Source organism: Anolis carolinensis, chromosome 3 (genome assembly GCF_035594765.1).
Source record: "Anolis carolinensis isolate JA03-04 chromosome 3, rAnoCar3.1.pri, whole genome shotgun sequence".
Taxonomy (NCBI): Eukaryota; Metazoa; Chordata; class Lepidosauria; order Squamata; family Dactyloidae; genus Anolis; species Anolis carolinensis.
The window spans coordinates 179698724-179723822 of record NC_085843.1 but is presented as its reverse complement, the minus strand read 5'-3'; the positions used below and the strand labels follow the sequence as shown (position 1 = coordinate 179723822).

Below are 25099 nucleotides of genomic sequence, written 5' to 3'. Positions count from 1 at the left end.
GTGTGTGACTCTCCAAATGAGGTTGTGCTTCAATTTGCACCAGCCCTAGCCAGGATAGACCAAGATGAGAAACATCTCAACTTGTTTTCCACCCCACCGTAAAAAAATGCTTATACTAGGGTGGCCATGAATTTAAGGGAGATTTAGTGGTGACAAATTTTGCATATTTTTTTGCAGCACAACATCACTCCAGCAAATGTTCATGGAATGGATACTATTAAGCAAAACTATTTGTTATTTAATATCTGTAAGTGAAACTCTTTTTTTTAAACAAAGACGGCCCAACATCCCCACTCCACTTTTCCTCCATGACCCTCTTTCTCTTCTTCTTCCACCCCCTCCTCTCTTTCATCTCTTCTTCTTATCCCTCCTCCTCTTCCTTCACTTATCTGGGAGCATGGGTGGAGGGAGAGATCCCATAAGCCCTGCCCCCTTTCTTCGCTGCAGGAACTGGGTGAGGCAGTGGATCCTGTGGGTTTTCCCCACCTTAAGGAAGGGAAGGAAGGGACATTGCTCATGCATGGGTTCCCCTCCCATCCTCAGTGGCTTCTCTCTCCACTCCTTTCTGTAACTCCACTCTCCAAAAATTCTCCCCAGCCCTCCCTCCCACACCACACACAGGGTGAATCTGTACTTTTAAATATAAGAGAGAAATGTCAGAGCTATATGAGGGCTGGGAGGATCTCCCCAAATTAGTTGAAATATGGGCATTTGTGGGAAATACGGGAGAGTTAGTAATTCTTGCATGCATAACTGGACATATAAAACTGTAGTTTGAATTCTGTTAGTACTGTGGCTTTAACATTCACAAACCCATAGAGTGCAACAGTTTCTTTTAAGGGATGGAGCAATATAAAATATTTTCCACAAATCAGATCTTGCAGAGATAAAAGTAATTTGAAAAGTTTTTCTCAGAACCCTCCATAGATATGGCTGAGGGTTTAAAAAAAGAAATAAATAAAGATGTATCCCTATTTCAAAGATGTTGATGTAAAATGTGCTTATATGAATGTGCAGTTCCAAAGAAACTTTTTTTTTCTCTGAGTTCGTGCACGGTTTTATTGGTATGCTGCCAGGAAATTACAGTGATAGCTGAAGGCTGCAAGACGGTAGAGCCTCTTCTTCATACAAACTTACACCAAAGCATTGATCCAGTTGAACCCTGATAAACCTTTTCATTTCATTTTAATATCTAGAGAAGCAGTTCTTAACATTTGGTCGTCTAGATATTTTGAAACCCAGTTCCAAGCAACTCCAGTCAGATAGCCAATGGTAGAAGATTCTGGACACATAAAACCTGGAAAACCTAAGACTGAAAACCACTGATTTAGGGGCAGGGCAGAATAAAACAAGTTCCTAATTGTTTAGCATTTAGCATGCATTTCCTGACTATCAAGAAGCTATGATTCCAAAAGTCATGGAAAGGACAACCCGTTGAGGAATATGTGGCAAGCAGAAAGAGAAGAACATGACAAAACATGCTGCTTGATTACTAGTGATGGAGAATGGCCCACATTGGAAAAAAAGTAAAAAGGACAACTTAACATAAGACAGATAGGAATCAGCTATGCACTGAAAAGAAAGGACTCTCTAAAGCTGAATTGAGTTCAGTTGTGAAATTTAGCAATTGCTGTAGAGATGGCAAGTAATGTGTTTGTGAAGGCATGTTCCTCAGGGAAGCTTGCTGAATATGAGTACGGAGATAAACACAATAAACACAAAAATAAAAGATAGTTTGTCTAGCACCCGGGCAAGCAAGGTTACCCATAATGAACTGACAGTGTTGGCAGAATGGGTCAACACAGCAAGATGTTTTTGAAGGAATAGCTGAAATGAAAGAATACTTAAACTAGATTAGGAATTTGACTAGATTGCTGTGGGTGAGTTTCCATGTATGTAACTGAAAAATACAAGTGTTGGAAATTCCCCAAGAACGGAATTGCTAGGTGAATGAATGAAGAGGTTTGGTTGGAAAGCCAGAAAACAAATATTGACAAGCTGGGTTTATTTGTGATAGAAAGCAGGGAGACATAGGCAGCTTTAGGCTTAGACCTATTTTCCATGTTTCGATTTAATGACACAAGAGTGTTTCTGTAGGTCATATGCTTAAAGGACAGATATCTATAACTAGGTCAGAGAGAGATATGGATGCTTCAAGAATATTGTCTTGGCGGTGCTCAGATACAAATACTGTGCATCATTTACATAGTTCAGACATTAAAGTTCAATATTTTTGATCTTGTAAATGCTGCTTTATATTGCGATCAACATTATGAATATTTTCTATTGCGAGAATTTACTCATTGCTCTTTATTGTTGCTTGCATAGACTTTTAGTTCTAACTTGCTCTGTGACTGGACAAAGAGATCTGGAGGGTTCAGAAACTAGACAGCATATCAGTCATTAGAAGCTTGAGAGAGATGGAGAGAAACATTATGCTTGAGGCCTCTGTCATCTTTTATCTAATGTGCCCACTATTGACAAGAGGTTATCTACAGAACCAAACCAGGCCCCTGTATCCCACTCTGGAAAGTATCTGAATGATTCTTTTGACTTTAGGTAGTTCTTTTAAAAGAAGCTGAGGTGGGGGTGAGCCGTGAAACTCTCCACTTGGTACCGCTTAGGTAAATTAGTTTGGTGTGATAATAACTAACCACTTAGTGTGACAGTTGGGGAGTTGGAGACAAGGTGCCTTTATGCTCCTCCATAACGATAGGCAAATTGTTATCTTGGGAGGCTCATCTCAGAGATGGAATCTGTCAGGTTTTAATTAGTTTGTCTACCATATTTCATACAGTCTCTTTGTATCTAAGAGTGAGGAGGGACGATAATTAGTGGACAGCCAGGAGTTCCATTGCTGCTTCCTGACACAAACAATGATCTAATGCTTAGCAGTATTCTAATTAATAGTAATCTTGGGGGGGGGGGGGGGTGGAGGGGAGAGAATGCTGAGGTCTTATCTACAAAGACCAATTCCGGTGTAGGTCCATGTCTCTACTCATAGAGCCAAGTGTGTATTTAGGACACAACACTTCATTGGGTATCCATTTAAGAAGAAAAATAATCAGTTAGGGTGGCAACTGCAGCCCTCAATTCAACACTGGGTGCACACACTTTGTTGATCTGCGTAATAGTGTATGTTGTTTATTCATTCAGTTGCTTCTCACTCTTCGTGACCTCCAACTCCTTCAAGGTCAAGCAAGTCACTTCAAGGATACCATCTATCCATCTTGCCCTTTTTCGGCCTCTCTTCCTTTTTCCTTCCATTTTCCCCAGCATCATTCTTTTCTCCAAGTTTTCCTGTCTTCTCATCATGTGGTCAAAATACTTCATCTTTGCCTCTAATATCTTTCCCTCCAGTGAGCAGTCAGGCATTGTTTCCTGGAGAATAGACTGGTTTGATCTTCTTTCGGTCCAAGGCACTCTCAGAATTTTCCTCCAACATTACAGTTCAAAAATGTCTATCTTCCTTCACTCAGCCTTCCTTATGGTCCAGCTCTCGCATCCATAGGTTACTAAGGGGAATATCATTGCTTTAACTATGTGGACCTTTGTTGCCAGTGTGATGTCTCTATTCTATTTTATCAAGACTGGTCATAGCTCTCCTCCCAAGAAGTAAACGTCTTCTGATTTCCTGGCTGCAGTCTGCGCCTACAGTACTCTTTGCACCTAGAAATATAACGTCTGTCACTGCCTCCATGTTTTCTCCGTCTATTTACCAGTTATCAATCAGTCTGGTTGCCATAATTTTGGTTTTTTTAATGTTTAACTGCAACCCAGCTTTTGCACTTTCTTCTTTCACCATGATAATAAGGCTCCTCAGCTCCTCCTCACTTTCAGCCATCAAAGTAGTATCATCTGGATATAATATAATAATTAATAATAATAATAATAATAATAATTTTATTTTTATACCCCGCCCCATCTTCCCGAAGGGACTCGGGGCGGCTTACATGGGGCCAAGCCCTGGTCACAAACAATATAAAAACATAACAATAAAACAATCAGTCAACAATAAAACAAGTCATAGGTCAAGATACAATAAATATACTATGATAAAATCCTGGGTTGGCTCTAAAAAAGAACTGGGCCAAAAAAGTGCAATTAATGTCAGATTCAATCAAGGTGAGGTAGATCCCAGAACTATTGTCCCGTTAAAGTGCTGGCGAAGGCATACACTATGGCCTGCTAAAGGAATAGGGAATAAGTGAGATAAGCAACAGGTCAATCCGTTACTATGGAGATCAGTCACCAAAGGCCTGTTGGAAGAGCCAAGTTTTCAGGCTCAATATCTAAGGTTGTTAATGTTTCTTCCAGCAATTTTAACTCCAGACTTGGATTCATCAGTAAAAGTGTATATACACTCCATATATGCTAGATGGTTATGACATCATACTGTTAATTCAGGCAGGTAATATTTTTCCCCATAGGTTAGAATTGTTCACCATATTGCAGTTCAGGAAGAGAGAAAGCCTATGACTTCCATTTTACAAACTCTAGATATTGTGGTTACTATTATCTCCATGATAGTTCCCCAGCGGATCTGGATCCTTCTAAAGGCCTCTAGTCACATTTTTTTTAAAAATAGCATGCTTAGTACATAATGCAAGTGATGCCAGTCCTGAGATCAATAACTGTCAGCTACATATGAGAGCAAGCAGGCACTATTAAAGCTGCCATTTAGGATGAGAGAATTCTAACCAAATTTCCAATCCATGTAATTTCAAAGACTTTTGACTCTGATTCGCATAATGTTGTGATCTGACAATAGATGGGCATACAGCAATTTCCCTGTCATTCTTAATCCACAACAGGCTTTGAAACATGGAAACTTAATGGAGATTAAAACCCGTTGTCTAAAAACAATTTTCCATTATATGCAGTGACCTGTCCTGACTCCTTTTATTGGCTCGCCCTCTTTCATCTAATAGGTGCATTAATCCATCTCCTTACCTTGCAAAGACAGCATGATCAATGGCACATCACTGTATGTCAGCTATTCAACATGACTGCAGCTACAAATATGTGAGAGCAGCAGAAACCCCAGGGATTCCCATGGTCACACAACTCCTCCTGAAAAGTACTTTCAGAGCAAATTGGAGTATATCTGATTGAGTGCATTAGAAGAACCATGGTGGATTGGACCAAGAGTCCCCCTAATCCTATATCCTGTTTCCAGCACTGGAAATGGAATGCCCCTGGGGAAACTACAAATGGCTGAGAAGGTAGCCCTCCTTCATTATAGCTATGATAGCTGGTAGACAGTCACTGACCTTTAAGAATTTTTCCTACTCTATTTTATTGGCCATTTGAACTCATGGGCATCACCAGACTTGTGAAACCAAATTCGATTACCTAATTATACACAAAAGTACTCTGTTCTCTTTTGTTTGCCCTGAATTTCAGATTGTTCAAGTTCTTTGGATAACACTGGGGGGGGGGGGGGGTCCCTTAACTAACTATTGTATTTTGTTTCTAGCTGAAAATTATTCATTTGAGATACTCATTGGCAGATTTATTTATTGTTTATATGTTTATATTGGGGGGAGGCTTTCTTATATGGAGAGAAAATTCATACACCTCAACATCTTTGATGGAGAGCTAGCTTGGTTTACTGGTTTGTGTGTTGCATGATGCCTCTGGAGACCAAGATTTAAACCCCCACTTGTCTTGCAAAACAATTGAATATGTTAAATCAGGAGAGAGGGAAAGGCAAAACTCCATGATAGCTACCAAAAGGATGACAGTTATGAAGATTTCTCATGGATGAGAACCATTTCAGATGTGAGAACCCTTGCTGAGGAAGAATTCAAAAATTCAGAATTTTTCTCTTTGCCATGAGAGGCTGCGAAGCATTTTTTGCATAAATCAAAAGCTCAACTGCCTGATCTTATAATTTGAGCAATAAACTTTTCTAAAGAGTATTTTTTAAAAAGATTGTTTACAGCATTTTGATCATTCTGTGTGTCCTTCTTTGCTTTCTGTAGGGGTTGGTTATACTTAAAACATAGCATGAAAGTGCATTTTTTGCACCAAGGTATCTTGAACAAATTGTAGGAAGATTTATCGATGGGAAGGATGGTCAAGTAGGAGGCAAAGAACCTTGCTTCTCTTGCCAGCTTTCAACAGAATGTCTTGCTGTCTGAAGGCAACTGTGCTTTTTCTTTTCAGACCTAAAAAGTAACAAAAACACTTTACATCACCACTTTTTCTCCTTTTCCAGACAGAGAAAATGCAGCTGGAATCAACAGAATAGCGCTTCTCAGATGTATGAGAAAGACAATATGACAGGATGCCTCCCATATCTTTCATATTTGAAATGATGTTTTAAGTTTTAAAAAAGAATCTTGGATACCAAAAGCTAAAAACCAATTTAGTGCAATTTGGCCACTTGCAAATCTAAGCCAGAGGAGTCTGGAAAACTATTAGTGATGTAAAATTCTGTAATACTGGTATCTTTGCTTTGTGAGAGCACTGCATATAATTAAACTGAAGGCTGAGCTGGATTCATTTGTGAAGGGCGCTCAAGTTTTCTTTCTTATTTTTTTTCTGGATATATCCATTTCTTGGAGCTAAGGAATAAATGCTTGCCTTATCTAAGATTTTCCCACAGAAGGTAGTGGAATGGAAATAGCTTTTGCTAAATGTCTCTTATTGTTTCATGAGGGAACTTTATTAAAGGATCGTATCCCTATCATTTTGGATCTAGGAAGGGACTTCAGCCTCAAGTTAAGTTGCCACTAAGGATGCCTGGAAGCATTAGGCTGCTTAACCATTGCTATTTGGATGCATTGTTAGACCATTCAGTAGGCAAACTTACTCAGGGCTGTACCATTATGAGTGTGAAACATTTGTTCTTATATGAATGTGAGAGGAAAAAACCCTGAAGATTCCTGTTGTACTTTTTATTGTATAACACAGAACTATGGTTCTGCTGGAAAGTGCAAACTGCTGCTGACTTGTGGCATTTTAAGCAATTTGCTGAAAATAAAGTATTTTTCTATAACGTTACTGTTTTTTGCTTGTGACATATTAATACTGGATGAGTAGGTAATGGCTGGGTGAGGTCTTGGTCCAACTGGTCTTTATGAGACTAAGGAAGAATACTGAAGAATCAGGCATTGTGCTTAGTGAACTCTGCTACGTCTGGTTAATGATACCGCATTTTGAGAGTAAGGGACAGATAATTAAGTAAAAGAAACAATGGCTTTGATTGCTCAATGGTTAGTAATTAGCACAAAACTAACATCCAATATATCTTGGCCTGGGTTAGTTTGAATCATAGGTTACTTGAGAGCAGCCCTCACACAAGCACAAGGCAAACATGGCAACCAATAACCGGGTGGCAAATTAAGAAGCACAGATGTTGGGATGATGAAGGTGAGGCAAGGTGGTATCTTGTCTGTTCCTAGGAATTCATTACATGTTTGTGTACCCCACACAGACTGATAAGGAAGAAATATGTTAAAGAACTGCAGTTCTTTGCTGTTGATTTACAGGGTGGAAAGTAATCACTACTAATGGAAGAATGTTGTGACAACAGCAAATTGTATTAGTAGGTGTGCCATAAAGGTAGTACTCCTGATATTATTATTATTATTATTATTATTATTATTATTATTATTATTATTATTATTAAAATGTATCTTTTGTGATGGAACACATAACTCTGTGTGTGTGTGTGTGTGTGTGTGTGTGTGTGTGTGTTTGTAGTAGTAGTGTTGGACAGCAGATGGATGGGAAGACCAAGGCAACTGATAGTATGTTTATTTTTGTATTATTAAAAAACTGGATCCATGGCTTGCGTTGAACACTGTTGTAAAAGAGGTGATAGTAGTTTTTTTTATAATCAATTGAGTAGAAAATATATCTCAAGGGATGAATGAGAGCGGGAGGATTAGTGCCACGAGCCAGGCAGTAAGAGAAAGAGCATCAGAAGGAAATGCAAGCTGACCTGAGAAGGTAGCACTCTGCAACAGCAGGAAGACCATGATGATCCTAGGAAAGAGCCTCAAACTGAGAAAAGAAGGGCAACAGCTTAGGGAGTAGGAACTTTCCAGCAAAAGCTAATCTCTCTGGATCTGGAGATAATCTACTCTGGAAACTTAAGATTTTGGTGTGGGAGGGTTGTATGTAATATCCTGGATGTGCCTGTGTATGTGTTATAAATAAGTTATGAATACTGCTTCAAATCTCATGGGAAGACAGACAGACAAACAACATTCTGGAAGAAGCAAAGACCACCAGCACTGAAGCCACAATTCTCTGCCATCAACTTACTGGACTGGCGACACTGAATGTCTGATTACCAACTTCCAAAACACGGTGCTTTATTCTCAACGTTAAAAGGGAAAATGGAACAAAAAGGTTTAAAACCAGACTTAAAACTAACGTTAAATTATGGTATAAATACCACAAACTGGGAAGCCCTCGCACTTGAGTGTTGTAAGTAGAGGTCAGCTGTTACCAACAGTACTATGGATTTTTTTAAAGGCAGGAACACGGGACAGAAGGGAAAAGAATATAACTGCTTAGAGTAATAGTTTGAGTGGAAGTCTGTCAAACAATTTGGATGAGTTAAACCAAGGTAAAAGAGAAGAGTTATTGAGGTGATGTCTATTATGGAACACTTGCACGTTGGAATTCAACATCCCATTAGCCTAGTGCAAATATTCATATGTAGAGTATGCTATATGAGCACAATGCAACCCCCATGCATTGAAGTCACTGTACAATATGTAAAACATAATGTACAATGTGTAACTACAAAGTACATTATGACATGCATGAATGCAACGTGATCCAGTGTGCAAAAACAAAGCACAGAAGTGCATGCTGGATGCATTGCTCCAGTTTTGTTGCTACCAGCATAATATGTCCATTTTGCCCCATATGCATAATCTGACTTAGGTATGATTAGGGTATTAACTCGCTGTTAGCCATTGTCTACATTTTCTAAATGCCAGAAAATTTGAAAAAGGAGATAGACCTGCCTGCAGGTCAAGAGACGTTGTGAAAAAGAGTGGGGGTGGGGCATTATCATAATCATCAATGAGAGGAAGGAGCAAAGTCAAAGTTGATCCAGTAAGCCTTTCTCACTGTGATGGGGAGTTTGCTCTGTTCTTTTTCATTGAAATGGAAAATAAGACCTCTGAATCAGCTTCTTCTGAGGCTGATTGGTCTCCTACTTTCTATTATATTTTTGCTGAGCAGCAGGAGTCCAGCTTCCTAGTGACCCTTACTAATAGATTGGCTGTTAAAAATGTAAACTGGAACACATATACAAATGCAACAATCCTAAAAAAACAAAAAAACAAACCATGGTGCAAATGTGCTGTGTGTTTCTAACCACACAGAATACTTCCTTGGGTGTTATGAAAAAGGATGAAGCATTTTCAAAATATCATAGGACACTTGGTAGTCAATCTTGTTTCAAGATGATGGTGTAGGAGGCCCCATCCAGAGTAATAAAATTAAGCCTTAGCCTTATGAAAATGATTTTAGATTACACAGAATCATGCTGGTACAGAAAAACAATGGCAAGGTTCTCTGGTGGAAAATATAAAAATCAGTACTTAACCAAGATCTGTCTTTGGCACTAATTGGAACTCAAATGTCCCTTGGAAAGAGGAAAATAAATGGATTATAATGATAACATTAAAGGCTTTCTTTTGTCCCTGCTTTAAGGGTATTTTTTTTTTCTTCCCAAGAGATCAAACCTGTTTCTGACCTATTTCGCAGTTGCAGGATTGCATTTGTAGAGTGCATGCTGTAGATTACATATTATCAATTATTTAATGGAAATTAGAAGAAAAATCTGTAGTATCAGTAACCATCTTTTAATTTTCTGGGATTAAGTGTATTTAGTAATCCAGTTACATGTTTCATGTGTAAACAGAAAAATGTGTGGTTGGGTTTAAATGAGGTACTATCAAATATTAGCATCAATCTCAATTGTTATAGTATCATTTTACAAATCTGGATACTGAAATAACTTTCTCAATGGTTGGTTTATTTCTTTCTACATAGAGTTGAGAAATTGCCTTCTATATTTTTGCTGGTTGATATCTTTATGTTGAGGTATTCTTGTAGGGCATGTGCTGGGGACAAGAAAAATCTTTGGTTTATGCCATGATGGATATACTCCCTTTCCACATTTGTGATCTTGGTCCAAACTGTAGAGGCTCCTGGTACATGATCTAATGTAGCAGGGATGAGATTTCACTTGGCTCACTCAGGAGTAAGGCTGTGATGTGCCCTGGAGGAAGGTATTTGTGGGGAGGTGAAGGCTGTCAGGCAAAAACAATGAGAATTATTTTGTGGATTACTAGTTTGAGTTGACCCTTTCATGGAACACTTGTTTTGCTGAAGGAATGCATATATTTTGGAGGATTTTAACTGTTTTGTAATAAAAAGCACTGTAGGTTATATTTCAGGGAAAGGAACTTGCAAAGTCACCTCTGAGTATTCCTTGCCAAAGAAAACACTATGAAATTCATGGGGTGACCATAGGTCAGGAGGCAACTTGGAGGCATACATACTACATACACAATGCTCATGGCATTGTAAATCATGTTTTGTAGTACTACTCGTACAAAAAATGCTTTTGCAGCATTGGCACTGGTAGGATGGTGAAAGCGGGGCAGCATGTGTGCAGTAAACAATTCAATAAGATTTGAGCTTGGAATGAATGGTATACACTAGGTGATCCTACTGTAGCTGTATATGCTTCTGTACAATAGGCAAGGTAAGCAGCAGCTCCATCCATAATCACCTATTGAGAAGCAAATAAGGAAAATAAGAAAAACACATTAAATTACTTCATCAGCTATTCTGTCTTGTTGAAGAATCATAGATGTATAATTTATGCCTCTAAAATAAAACATTATAAGAAAAGTGGAGGCTGTTGAAAAGAAGAAAAATAATCACAGTGCATTTTGGAAGAAACGTTTCAAATGTTTTGTTTACACGCTAGGCTTAATTGACCTGGTTATTTTATTTCTAATGTGCATAAAAAATCTTCAGAAACCTGTTGAACTGCTATTTTTTATTGTGGCATAAGAACCATCCATCTTTCATGGCATAATAGTCACATCTTTTCCCGTTGGGTGGTGGTGAAGCGGGGTGCAACTATTATGCGGTGAATTTTCTTTTTGCAGCTATGGGGCTTCCTTCAGCTGCCAGACAGGGAATCCCTATAACTGCAAAGTCACCCACACATATTCAGGCTAGAGCTATGAGGCCTTCCTTCGCTGCCGTCAGCAGAGGGAAGCCTTGTAGCTCTTGGACAGGCCACTAGCCAAGGGAGAACCTGCAGCTCTGCCCAGCAGATGCATGAGCAGGTGAGCCTTCCCCCACTCACGTGCTTGCAGGAGAGAGGCCTTCCTCGGCTGGCAGCAGCCAAGGGGAGCCTTGTAGCGCTCATGCCTTCACCCATCTGCATGCATGCCCCTTGGAGCCATGGGAGCTTCCTTCAGCTGGGAAGCCTCAGAACTCTAAGGGGCAAATATGCAGGCAGGGGGTGGCGACTATTATGCAAGGAATCAGAAAATACTGAAACTGGGACCCCCCAAAAATGGGGGGATGCGACTATTATGTGATGTTGACTGTTATGCAATGAAATCTGATATTTCTATTCTTTCCATGTTAATTTTACCCCTAATACCAAAGTTTGTTAAAGAAATAAGGCCCAAGAACACATCTACTTCATTAACTGGGATATTTTTATATTCCTTGCCTAAGAACATGCTATGACATTCATGGGGGTCACTTGAAGTCGTCAGGCAGCTTGATGGCGAGAGCTACACTAATGATGATTACTTATTATTTCTCCTTTTATTTATATCCCAAACTGCCCCACAGAATCAAGACTTAAGATGTTCTAGAGCAGGTGTCCCCAAACTAAGGCCCGGGGGCCACATGCGGCCCATCAAAGCCATTTATCTGGCCCCTGTGGTGGCAGCTTCCTCCTCCTCTGCTGAGGAAGGTGCATGCGGCGCAGTGTAGGAGGGAAAGGTGCACCTTTCCCGTCTCCTCCCTTGCCTGGTGCATGCCTTCCAAAGCTTTGCTTGTTTATAATAGTATTGTAATTATTATTTAATTAATAATTAATTATTAAGGGGTGCTTTGCTAGTGCTTTTGGTGCACAAAGGCAGAAGGAGGTTGGACTAAATGGCCCAAGTTATGATTATGATTAACATTGAGGCTGTATTTATTCCTCTTTTGTTTTGTTTTTTACTTCAAAATAAGATATGTGCAGTGTGCACTGCATAGGAATTTGTTCATAGATTTTTTTAAAAAAACTATAGTCCAGCCCTCCAACAGTCTGTGAGACCGTGAACTGGCCCCCTGTTTAAAAAGTTTGGGGACCCCTGTTCTAGAGGAAGTTATAATATGATTGGAGGTTGAAAATACCAATTTATTTGTGTGTATGCTATTTCATAACACAAAGAAACACCAAACTGCACCAAATGGCATGTAGGTATCTACCATCTGATTCAAGCACTAACTTGAAAAAAATTGTGCTGCGATATCGGAAATTTCTGCTGGCTATGCAGAGAGGAGTACATAAAGGTGTCAATTCCTGGAAATGAACTGTGAACCATAGTTAAGAACCTACATTTGGGCAGTGGCAAGTAGATGGATCAGGCTTCATAGTTGGATTCAACCCCCAATATGGCATTTTCACCTTTATTTCAGGATATTGTCACTAGTGTTTAACAAATGGTCTTTCCTGCTTCCTGTGTCATGTTTGGAGGTTAAGAGATAATGTGGGAACTCAAATTTATCAAAGCAGGTCAATTATTTGAAACAAGGATCCTGTGCATTTAGAACATATGGAAACCATCCATGTTAATTCCACCAGCCAAAGGTGAGCATCACTGGCACAAGAAAGGAGTCAAGGCTTTATCGTACGGGCGGTGACCAGTGTGCAGGGACTGAAAGTCACAATGCACTTGGCTGGAACGACAGCATTGCTGTTTCCCTGTGAAAAATTCTTCCCTTTGTGCATGTGTGTGTGGTGTGTGTAATATTTTCATTCCTTTTCCTCAGCGCAGGTCACATCGCAGGCCGCCCTGCTCCGCACAGCCAACCTCGCCACCTTTTTGCTTTTGTAATCAGGCTGCAGATGTGCTTGATGATTGAACAATTTCTGCGCACCGCCGCTCCTGCTCCCAGCGGAGTCCAGCAGGCTCGCTTATGCAAGCTGTCATCTCTTCTTTTTTTCAAAGCTTATGGGGTTGTGCCATCGTTGTGGCGGGAGGCTAGGAGAGGAGTTTTCGTGCGTGCCGGTATCTAATAGACATGTATGGGGGAAAGGGGGAGGGAGGAAATTAGAAAGCACAGGGCTGCAGAATGGCTTTTCACAGCCCAGCATGACCGCCCTCACTCACAGCTCAAGCCACCATAAATTAAATAAATCCATTCCCACCCCTCGCTGTGACTGTGTGCGTGCGGGCAGCAGGCAGGCACAGAAACACACACACACACAACCTGCTTGCTTGCTCTTGGAGTCCAAAGATGGTAGAAAGTCTTCTGGGGATTATTGCCCATTTGTTGAGTGACAATGGAAAGCTTTGCCGCACAAATATCTCTCCTCTCTTGGCTGGCACGACAAGTCCTTCTTTTGCCTCACATCTGGTCCCTTTTTAACAGCCCCAAGCCAGCCACAGTAGCTATTTAGTAGCTTGTGGTAAATAAAGCTTTATTAAAACAGACTTCCTCTCCCTCCTGCCCCCCACCCGAAGGGCTTAATTATTAAAATGGCCTTTCACCTGACATTTCCATGCCACATCTTTGGTTTTTGAAGTACCATTTCACTGAAGGGAATAAACCAGTTGTTGTGTAGGGATGTTTGAGCAGCCCCAAAATATTCTGAAGTAAACTCGCATCTGAGTGCATCTTGACAAATCGTCTTAATTTATTTGAGGTACTTGTTGATGTATTGACATGACTTTTTGTCTTCAAATCTATGCACCCAGTCACCTTTCCTACCCAACTGGATAATGACTCACACACAATTACAGAGATATGATCCCACTATTACTGCCATGTCCACATCCTATGGGCTCATGGGGTTTGTAGTTTGGTCAGAAGCACCATAAAGGTGATCTGCCTGAGAATGAAAATTCTCCTTCCCTAAATGGCCAATCCTAGAATTCTACCAGGTGTTGCCATTGCAGTTAAAGTTGAATTGTAGCACCATTATAGCTGTGCGGTGTGAAAAGCCTGAGGTTCACAGTTTGGTGATGCCCCCTTTCCCAGTGATACTTCTTAAAAGACACCCACCTTTGCCTACTTTCAAGAGATGTAAAAACAGCCCCTTTTTGGGAGGAGGGGCAGTTCTAGTCACAGTAGTCACCTTAATTAGACTACTGTAATGTTTTCTATGTAGAGCTCACCTTGAAAAGTGTTCAAAAGTTACAAGTAGGGCCAAATAGCTGTCTAGTTCGAACTTGTTTGCCTTCACGGTCAATTCAAGACACTGGTACATACATAGCTCTAGATAGTTAGGGCTGAGGATAGCTGATCCTTCCTAGAATTTGAGCTCTGTTCCATGTTCCACCATATTTATACTAGAGAGCTATACCAGTTTGACAGCACATAAACAGCCATAGCTCAATGCTATGGAATTTAGGGTTTTGCAGCTTTGTGAGATGCTTATTCTTCCCTGTCAAAGAACCCTAGTATCACAGCAAACTATAAACCCTAGGATCCCACAGAAGTATGACAGTTAAAATGGCATGTAACAGCTGTAAGTCTGCTGTGTGGATAGTCTCCTAGAAGCCTGGTGTAGGTGACAAGGCTTTAGCAGCATGGTTGTAAAGCTCCCTCTCAATGGAAAACAGAGTGGCGCCATTCGTTTTAAGCTTACAGTTACACTGTTTTGTGTGATCTTTGGTTCTTGAAATCTTGAAAGTTGGCTGTTGGCATGGTTTTAATTGTGTCTTTTAAAAAGTTTGGCTTTTTACTAATGTTTTTGTGCACTGATGAGCATCTAGTAGGCTGAGAAGAAGTAAACCAATCGTACTTTTAAGATAAAGTAAAAATGAAGTGTACTTTGACCTGATGATATTTGTCCAGATTTGAACGGTTTACCACTGTTGGTTCTGGAATTTGATACATTTGGCAGTAACAAGCCCATTGAGAGAGAGAGAGATGCTCCATTTATTCCCAAGTTATTCTTTCTCAGTGTGGCTTTACAAAATACACTTGGCATCAGGTACACCTTTGAGTTGAGAAGAGAGCTCCCTTCTAACGTTCCTTCAGAGCTGTCAGTGGCTCGATTGTTTCCATCATCAGTATATTTCCTGAACTCTCCTTTCTGCTCACTATTAGTAATGACCTTTTATACTTTAAACCATGCATTATACGAGTATAAGTAACTTAATATTTCATTACAAGTTCAAAGTTTTGCTGAGGTCTTCACAGAATTATCCTCCAAATGTTGTACTCTTTAGGTTTCCCTCTCTATTATTCAATTGTTTTTCAAAAAAAAAATGCATCCTTGAGTTCTTTGAAAGCCATAGCAATGGTAGGAATATCCATGAATCAAGGTGTCTCCTTGTTTCAATTTACTGGATTGCCTTTGCAAGTCACTTACTCTTTGCTCCATTTCTGCTGTTCACTATATGTTATGGACATAATAAGACCATCTACTATTGCACGGATGTTTTAAACTAATTCAGAATGCAAACAATAAGCCATACTGATCTTTCTTGTGTCAGGACTCTTTTGATATTGCTTAATTCCCCTGGATGAAAGAGGTATGTGTTTGAATAGGTCAAAGCATTTGAATGCAGTTTTGTCAGGTTATGTGAGGTCAATTTTATTGCTAAAACTAATGCATTTATAAAGTGATCAGTTGTCTTTCTCTGCCTTCTGCATTGGTTACAGGCATTATATTTGCTGGGCATAAATTTATCTGCCTCTCTCCCATTTTTATGTTGCATCCATGGGCTTATGTATATTTAACTGTACAAGTTGCCAGGATTGGTGTGGTCGACTTGACATTGGAATGCATTGGATCAAACGGCGCTTTCTGCCTTGTCTCTCAAGGCAGGCCTTTTTGAGCCTAGCTGTCAGGGACTATGACTGCTAGTCCTTAGCTCTCTATTTGCTAGCGCCAGAGGTGTGAAAAATGGCAACGAATGGGGAGATGGTTAATCAATAACCGCAAGGTCAGGCAGACAGTGTCAGTTTTAGTGCTCCCTGTTAGGAAGCAGAGGCTGAGGATTTGTAGGGACTTGTAAAGGCTTAAAAAGAAGCACAAGGCAGTGCTATCTGAACGGAGGAAAATGAAAGCGCATTCCTCTTCTGCAGAAAAGGGAGTCCTCTGCCGGCTGGCTTGGGAAACAAGCGCTTTCCTGACCAAAGGCATGAACCCATAAAGCCCTGTAAATGCTGGCAGGCTTATTGTGTGCATAAAGAAATGAATGTGGCTCTGTCTAGCATTGAGTCTTTTTCATACTGATCTTTAAATATATCACAATACTCAGTGCAAATAGATCTCTTGTGTGCGTATGTGTGAGAGGGAACACAGAAATAATGCATGCATTTTCTTTCTAAAAACAGCTTTTGGGAGATAATCAGCAAATGCCTCTCGCACTGAAACCACATTATCTATGATATCAATGCCGGTGGGTGTGATTCATGCCTGCTCGGGGTCAGATTTTTATAACCTCTCAACATGTATGCTTTTAGGCAATATTAAAACCCAAATTAAGAGTAAGATCAGATTTTAACTGCATTTCAAAATAAAATGCTATAAAAGAAAGATAAGAGACAAGCCGAGATTTGCATTGCAGTATTTTTCTAAATGCAAATACTCCTAGTTAGGACTTGTAAAGCAAGCTCCATATAGCCTTTCACTTTTAAAAAAATTCTACACCTTTATTGGTGGCCATACAAAGTTCACTTAGGGCTTGCAGTTTTTCAGGAATATAATTTTTTGCTGCCGAATAGAAAGAAATCTCAGAAAGGGATTGGTAGTGACGGAAAGAATATTCATAATTATTTCTTCTTTCCTGGTTGAAAAACAGGTTTCCCAGCATTAAGGAAACCATGCTGAGAAGAATAATAGACCAGAGAGAATTTTGTATAATTTTCTCCTTGTATTCATATGTCCTGAAGTGTTGCAGAGGAATTGTTCTGCAGAGAAAAAAAATGCAGGAATTTTTCTGCAAACCCCCGCCCCTGTTTCTGACATAAGAAACCCATTTTCAGAATACAAGATATGGTTGGGCTGTTGTGTTGCTGTTGTTGTTTTAAAAATAACAACATGTTTTTCTCTTTGTTATGTCCAGATATGAGGAGAATACTGTGGAGGAATATTTGTTTTCATCCCTGGTGAGGAGTAAGCTATTGTGATTGTGAGGATGAAATAATTGAGGATGTATATAATTAGAACATCAGTTAACCAGTGTGAGCCCTATATTGAGTTGAGGAAAAGAAAACACGTTCAAAATGTTTGTTCCCAGTTAGTACTTGTAGAGTAAATAGTACTAAATAGTACGAACTATTCCTTTTGAAAGAAATGAAAATGTTTTTAAAAATTTAATCCAGTTGCTAAAGTAGTGGGGCTTGCATAAGTGTTGCCTCAGTGTTCATCCACTGAATCAGTGGGTCTGTTCCAATTGGGGCTCTAGCTGTTCTAGCAATAGGATTTGTACCTAAATGCCAAATATTTTTGGAAATAAAACCCTCACTTAAATATAGCGCACTCAGATTGACATTATTAAAAACGATTCAAGTGAAAAAGCCAGATTTCATATATTAAAAATCCTGCCTGATCATTTGCATGTATAATATGTAACTTGCTTGCAATCCTGGGAGGAATGGCATTTAAAACCAATTAACTGTTTTTAACCCCCAGATGTGTGTTAATGCTCCCATCTCTCTGTCTGCACAGAACTCCGCCCACAACTTTAACCAGCTTTTTTTCTGAATGTTTTAACTGATCAATTAGTTGGTATAGTCCCCTCCCACCTTGTTTGTAGCCTGGCTCAGTACTTAATCAAAGCTGCTTAATAGATACCCATTGTCTGCCCTTGCTAATGCCTCTCAGCGTATAGAGACAGGGAGCAAATTGTTCAGTGTTGTCTGGCTGATGAAACATCACTGGCTGTTTCTGGCCATAAAAGACTTCAAAATCCATCAGTTTTATCAATCCATTTTGTTCAGAAGGGAGCTCAATTTGTTTGCAAGAAGGGAGAAAGGAAGAAGCACAGATTTTCCAGGCTCTTACAAAGAAGTGAATTTCTTCATTCCATTTCTTTTAAACCACTGTAACACTTGCCAGACCCAGCCATGAGGAGTCAAGGGAGAACACAAGGTGTTCCAAATAGATGGATCTGATTTGAAATCACTATATCTCTGCAACCATGAACCACTCATGAATGAACCTCCTGCCACTTTAAAGGGTGGGGTTTAGAGTTCAAATGATTGCCACTAGATGCATCTCCTAGTGCACAAACAGCCCCTAGCCTCAGTCATTTGCAAGGTGACAGCCCTGCAACATAAGGCCTAATGAGATATCTCCATTTGAGGAGTTATTTTTTAGGATTTTTTTCTGGTTCAAAATGGGTTAGTAAAACTTGATCACTTGACAACTCATTACACCATTTGTAACCTTTTGTGTAACTGTAGCGTGTTGAAATTGCATCCATGTTACTCATCTAACATGCAAACCCCACCACCACTACGTCACCCTCTGCTCTAGTTACAAGTTCCCAGGGCAGCTACCAACTTTCCAAACCCAACATTTTATATGAGATCTAAATAGCCACAAGGCCTGCCCAGGATGTTACTTAATAATGCACCCTGTTTTTGTAGATTTTCCCCCTCCACATCTTATTATTCTTGGAAGTCTTCCTTGCTTCCTGATCAGCAAAGACCCAATCTCAGTGGCTTGGGTTTGGACTAGATGGCCCTCATGGTCTCTTCCAACTCTATGATTCTATGATGAATTTCCAGGCCACATACATAATTGCTCTGTGATTTTCATAGTTCCAGTCTTCAGAATTCCTTTCCTCCAGATTTGTCTGATTAATGGTTGTTTTTCATCTATCCTGAGTGCAATGGAGAGGATTCTGGAGAAGCTTTGTTGGAGTCTTTCAAAGTGATCTGGGGCACTGACTATGGTGATGGGACTTTGATCTGGGACTGTATGAACAGGGTGTGCATCCTGGAATGCAGCCAACCATACCTCTCCACAGCCTTGCCTTCTGGGCAATCAGCTTCCTTCCAGGGAAATTTGCCTGCCATTACTGACTTTCTCACTGAAGAATCCTTGATAATCTCACAAGGTTCCCTGAACAAAGTTCATCAGTCACCACTCTGGTTGATATTACAGTAGACAGCAAAAATGGACTAGAATTCTTTCAAAGCAATTTCAGTCAGTTTTACTCCCAAGACAAAGACCAGAACAAAAAAGTCTCAAAAGAAAGGTTAGCTTGGTATAGTCCTTTCCCACACTACTCATTCTTTTTTACATCAGTTTCAGTAATAGCTAGAGATAAATTTTCTTTGCCCCTACCTTCAAATCCCTCTCCCTGAGCAAGCTATTTCCATTACCTTCCCTTGGCAAAGTTGGCAGCAACCTGGACAGGCTGGGCAACTAGAGAGCAGTGGCTTTCCATATCCCCATCATGCTTTCTAATTGCATGAACAGATGCAGAGGAATATTGAAAGTGTAGTCCTTCTAACTTCTGCTAGTTGGTAGAAGTGTAGTGCTTCTGCCAACCTAGCAGTTCGAAAACCTGCAAATGTGAGTAGGTACCGCTCTGGCGGGAAAGTAACAGCACTCCATGCAGTCATGCTGGCCACATGACCTTAGAGGTGTCTGCGGACAACGCTGTCTCTTCGGCTTAGAAATGGAGATGAGCACCAACCCCCAGAGTCGACATGACTAATGTCAGGGGAAAACCTTTACCTTTACCTAGTCTTCCAAAGCCTTTGAACTATAACTCCCATAGTCACCTGCATCACATTGAAACGATGGTATCACAAAGAGAACTAGAGGGGAAGAGCTGCCTTTTGCTTTTCTGACATGGTTTTCTCTGTCTCTACTGCCATCAACATAAGGTGAACACAAGTCTATGTTGTTTTTCCAGTCAACTTGGGCTGATTGAGGAAATTTCCCAAAATCCTACAATTTTGGTTTTATGGCAAAACTGGAACAAATAAGAAATCAGCCTCTGAGCAATCAGCCATTTTTAAAGACAGAAGGACAAGGGCAAGTGCTGGACCACAAAGAGGTGCATTGGTCAGCCCCTGTGTGGATTTATGAGAGATAAATATTTTAAATATTTTTTCGTGTTGTATGTAGTTTTGACATGGTCCCAGTTTTATTTCTTTTCTGGATTCATGCAGGATGCAGTTTTGGAATGGTTCCCATTTTATTTAATTGCTTTTAAAACGTCAAGTTTGAAACTATCCATGCATGGTCTGGAGAGACATAGGACTTATAAATTCTACTGAATTGTCTTTTTCACCTTATCACTTTTAACATCAAGGAGTAACAGATAAACAAATAAGATGGATATGCCTTACTCCTCATGCACAAAATGTAAAAGTGGCAGCAAGGGGTATTAATGCTGAACAGTGCATCTAATTTCAATCTGGATTCAGAATGAGGTAGCGAACATGATGATTGATTGCAGGACAAGTGGCAAGTGCTGCCCTAGAAATTGTGTCCCAAGTGAACACATTTTTTTCTGAAAGACTTTTCTTTGTGCTTCTTCTAGGGTACCTTGCATGTGTATGTAAAGTAATATTTTTTATTTTTTTATTTTTTTATTTATATAATTTCTACCCTGCCCTTCTCACCCATCAGGGGACTCAGGGCGGCTTACAATGTAAAGACACACATAAAAACAATATCCCTTTAAGCAGATAATATTGTTAGCCATGTTGCGTTTAGTATCTATATTTATACTGCTGCTTGTTCCAAACACAATTATAGCTTCTCCCAACCTGGTTCCCTTAAATATTTTGGACTGCAACTCCTACCAGTTTCAACCAGGATGGTCAAAGTTGAGTGATGCCATGTTGTAGTTGAAAACATCTGGAACACATTAAATTAGTGGCTAGATTGATATTTCTTTTAGTTATATTTTATACTATCCACTCCATTCATGCTATGGCTGCTTTTATTAACCTGTGATGTAAATATGGAGCTAAATTTCCAGTGTTGCATATACTGAATTATTCCTTGCTATTCCAGTCAGATAACCTGCTGTGTAATATTTGTTCCCACTCTTCCTTTTTTATTATAACTGCTAACTCTTCAGTCATTTCCTCATATATGTTGAATTACTCTACAGCTTTGTTGGCCCCATTATCTGCTGCTAGTAGGAGATGCCTGATAATGCTGGCTGACAGCAATGGAAGCCTGTTCTATTTCACCATTGAGGGAAATAAGACTTTCTGAAAGTGCTCACTGTCTTTTGACCAGAGGCAATTATCATTTTAAGAGAAGGAAAAATTTGGGAGAGAGGGTGAAAGAAAGGATAAACATCACTCACAAAATGAGGAGTAAAGCTATTCTGTTTCCTGCTCAAGATTCCCTTTGCTGACTTTTACTCCAGAAAAGAAAGAAGAGGCTTTAATGTGACACTGTATTTATTCCTTAATTTTTCCAATAAATTTAGTGAGCAAAGGTCAAGTGTGGTTAGTATCTGGATGGGGGACATCAAGGAATACCAGGGAATATGAGGCTGTTTTCAGACAAAGAGAATAGCCAACCCTAAAAAAAATAACCCTGTGCATTTTGTCTAGGGTTGCCAGGCTCAAAACTAGAAGGGACTCCTGTACTTGTAATAGTTGTATGAATTTTCAGGTTTTACTTATCTACTGCATCATCATCATCATCATCATCATTATTATTATGCAAAGGCTCTGGCATAAACCAGTAGAGGTACACTAATTAATTAATCTGGCAATTTAAAACAACAAACATTACAAAATTATGATCTGTCAACTGCAAAAGGCCACCTTACTGTACGCATCATCTGAAAATACATCACACAGTCCTAAACTCTTGGGAAGTGTTCGACTTGTGATTCTGTGATACGAAATCCAGCATATACATCTCGTTTGCTGTGTCATACTCTGTCTTTGTGTAATAATAATAATATTAGTAATAATAATAATTTATTTCTAACCCATCCTCTCTCCCCAAAGGGACTTAGGGTGTGGCTATCATGATTCCCTAGGTCATTATGAGTCTATCAGTGACTTGAAAGCACACACAGAGAGGATCTGATGAATTATGTAGGCTCCTTGAGATCTGATTAAAATTGGATCTAGGATGGAGGCATAACATGCGAGAATTGGGTGAAACCACTGATAGGATCCTTGGCAGATATTGCTGGACTTTGACTAACCCTCTCCTTTGGGTTGTACCTTGTGGCATTCCTAGCTGAAGCAACTGGTGCTGTGTATTCAGTAAGCTGTATTTTGTTAAGCTATGTTGTTTTCACTTTATATTGCCAACCCATGAGCAATTAAAATGCAGATAGTATTTTGTGGCATTTAAGATGGATCATTGCTGAAAAGGTGTCGTGTCTGAGTTAGCTTATCACACAAGTAAATTCTGCTGGTGAAAGATTACACTTTGAGATTGTTTGAAGATTCTGTAAACAAACAGAAGTATGTCTATGTTGCAAGTGAGCCTTTTATCAACTGGCATTTTCAAAAAGGTCCTTGGATAGCATTTGCTATTTGAGAAGCTGGCGTTTGCATAGACTAACAGGAATGTTTGTATATATGAAATGGGCCTTTTTTTATTTCACGAAGCATTATAATTCATTGTCAAGAGTGCTTTATTAAATCCTCTTGTGCCTGAAATATAGAGATGGGAGCCTGCACTGCCATCATAAGACCTCACTCAGCAGAGTGATGTTCCTTCCTCTGATGTATTATGAGATCAGAAGCCATTTGAGAAGCATTATCTGCAACTGCTCTGTATAAATACCCTAATGGTGCCAGATCCTATCTGATCTTGGAAGTTAAGCAGGATGAGTTCTGGTTAGCATTTGAATGGGAGCCACCAACTAATACCAGGTGCTGTGAGGGAAGGAACTGGCAAAACCACCTCCATGAAATGAATGAGTTCAAACTAAGTTGATAGGCAACTTGAAGATACACACATATACCGTACATACCTCCTGACAGTGTATGTGGGGAGATCTACCTGGCTGCTGCATTCTGATCTTCTTCACCCAGTGGCATGGATGCATTCAGACCACTGATGAGGAAGACATAGTTTAGGGCTTGCAAAATGACTGTTAAGCTATTGTATGGGTTTGAATGTAGAAGCCCAATGGAAGCAGTAAGTAGCTCAGTAATTTTGGGGATGCCCAATTCACTAATAACAGCATGCATTGTCAATGTCAGATTCAGTCCTTGGGATACCCAATTAAAAAATGAGAAAGACTTCACACTGAGATGCTGTGTAACCGCATGTGTAGAAATAGACAACACTGTGGTAGACAATTTTATGCTGTTGAACATGGTGTGGTGCAGAAGGGCCTGTATTTCCAATCTTGTCTGGTGTCTTTAAAAATGTGTTGCCCCTTGCTCTTGATCAGTACAGGATATTTGTGGTTGCTGCTCCTGACACACATTCACCTATCCAGTTATATTAGTCATGCATGAAAATATGTTCCTCTAAATGGGTCACCCTGGGAAATCCAGAGTTATTACCTTGGATAGGTTTGAATGTTTGAATCCTTAGGTTTCTAGCATAAAGCAGGTAAGCCAAATTACAAACATCCAACTTACATACACCCCTATTGTAGTTATAAACGGGAGTGGAACAATAGGAAATGAGAGGAAATCTATCCCTATTAAGGGAAATTCGTTCCTGGGAAAAGTAATCATAGGGAAAAGGTGTATCTGCTGAGGCTTTATCACCAATCCTTGTTTCCACAGCAAACCAAATGTTTCTAAATCCAATTCTCACAGGGACAGAAAGTGAGGTTAAATCTTCTGAACAGGGGCACAGGCAGCAAAACAAACATCACAGGGGTGTTAATCCTTCGCTATGCTGCAGTTACACTTTATAAATGTACCTATTCCAACTTACATACAGATTCAACTTGAGAACAAACTTCAAAAACCTATCTTGTTTGTAATTCAGGGACTTCTTGTATCTCCATTATCTTTGGATCCAGGTGGAGAGAAAAATATGTTAGTCAAATCCTCTTGTAGCAGCAAATGTTTGATTTTTCTGTATAGCTCTTTCTGTATAATATAAGGTTTTATATTATGGATATCATAATGAGTATGGGAAATCTGGTAAACATCAACATTTTTTGTAAATATTTGAAAACTTAACGGTGACAGTCCACCTGCAAAAATGGGAGGTTGTCATTTTCTGTTTTTTTATGCAAACACTGAAGCATCTAGAATCAAAGCTTGAAAAAAGGAGTAGAAGAAGGTAAGAAATCTTGGTGTTGGAACTGCATTGTAAATTACCATACGAGAGAGCAGGAAGATGCCAGGTTAAACCTAGTGTACAATAGGTGTAGTGCTGTCCTGATGCTATGTGACCTTGGAATATTATGGTTACTCAAGGCATAAAAAAGCATTTGTTTTCAAAAACACACGCTTCTTCTTTTTCTAGAAGGAATTTCTTACCACAAAAGATAAATAGTTAGGGTGTTGTGTTGTTTCCAGATTAATAGTTACTGTGCAATATTAGGATCTCATGCATTATAGGCTTTGCTGGATTAAATTTTACAATTTTCTTCTTAATGGTTGATCTTTTTCTTTCTTTCTTTTTACCTTGCAGTGTGAGAGATTTTAATGGCTTTCAGGTAGAATCCAAGTGGAGACAATCAAAATGAATTCTATGGACAGGCACATACAGCAGACCAACGATCGGCTGCAGTGCATAAAACAGGTAAGCCAAAGACATGTTGTGAGAAATAATAGATTAGCAAAAGCAGCCAGTGCATTTGAGGTTTGACTGCATCCTTCATGGTGCGCATGTTGCATTTTCATCTGTGGTAGTTCTTGATATGTAAATGAAAAAAAATACAGATTTGAACATAACCACATGGCTTGTGAATATATTCATAACCTCTTATAT

The 25099-nt window shown here is 39.6% G+C and overlaps 1 protein-coding gene across 8 annotated transcripts in view; it reads left to right on the top strand.

Moving 5' to 3' along the window:
- zmiz1 (zinc finger MIZ-type containing 1) overlaps positions 1-25099 on the top strand; it is a 490223-nt gene that overhangs the window by 250199 nt on the left and 214925 nt on the right. For all 8 annotated transcript variants that reach the window (XM_062977416.1, XM_062977414.1, XM_062977415.1 and 5 more), the window contains one exon: positions 24800-24910. In XM_062977416.1, the coding sequence (XP_062833486.1) occupies positions 24851-24910 (60 nt within the window). In that variant the 5' untranslated portion in view covers positions 24800-24850. The remainder of the gene's footprint in view (positions 1-24799; positions 24911-25099) is intronic.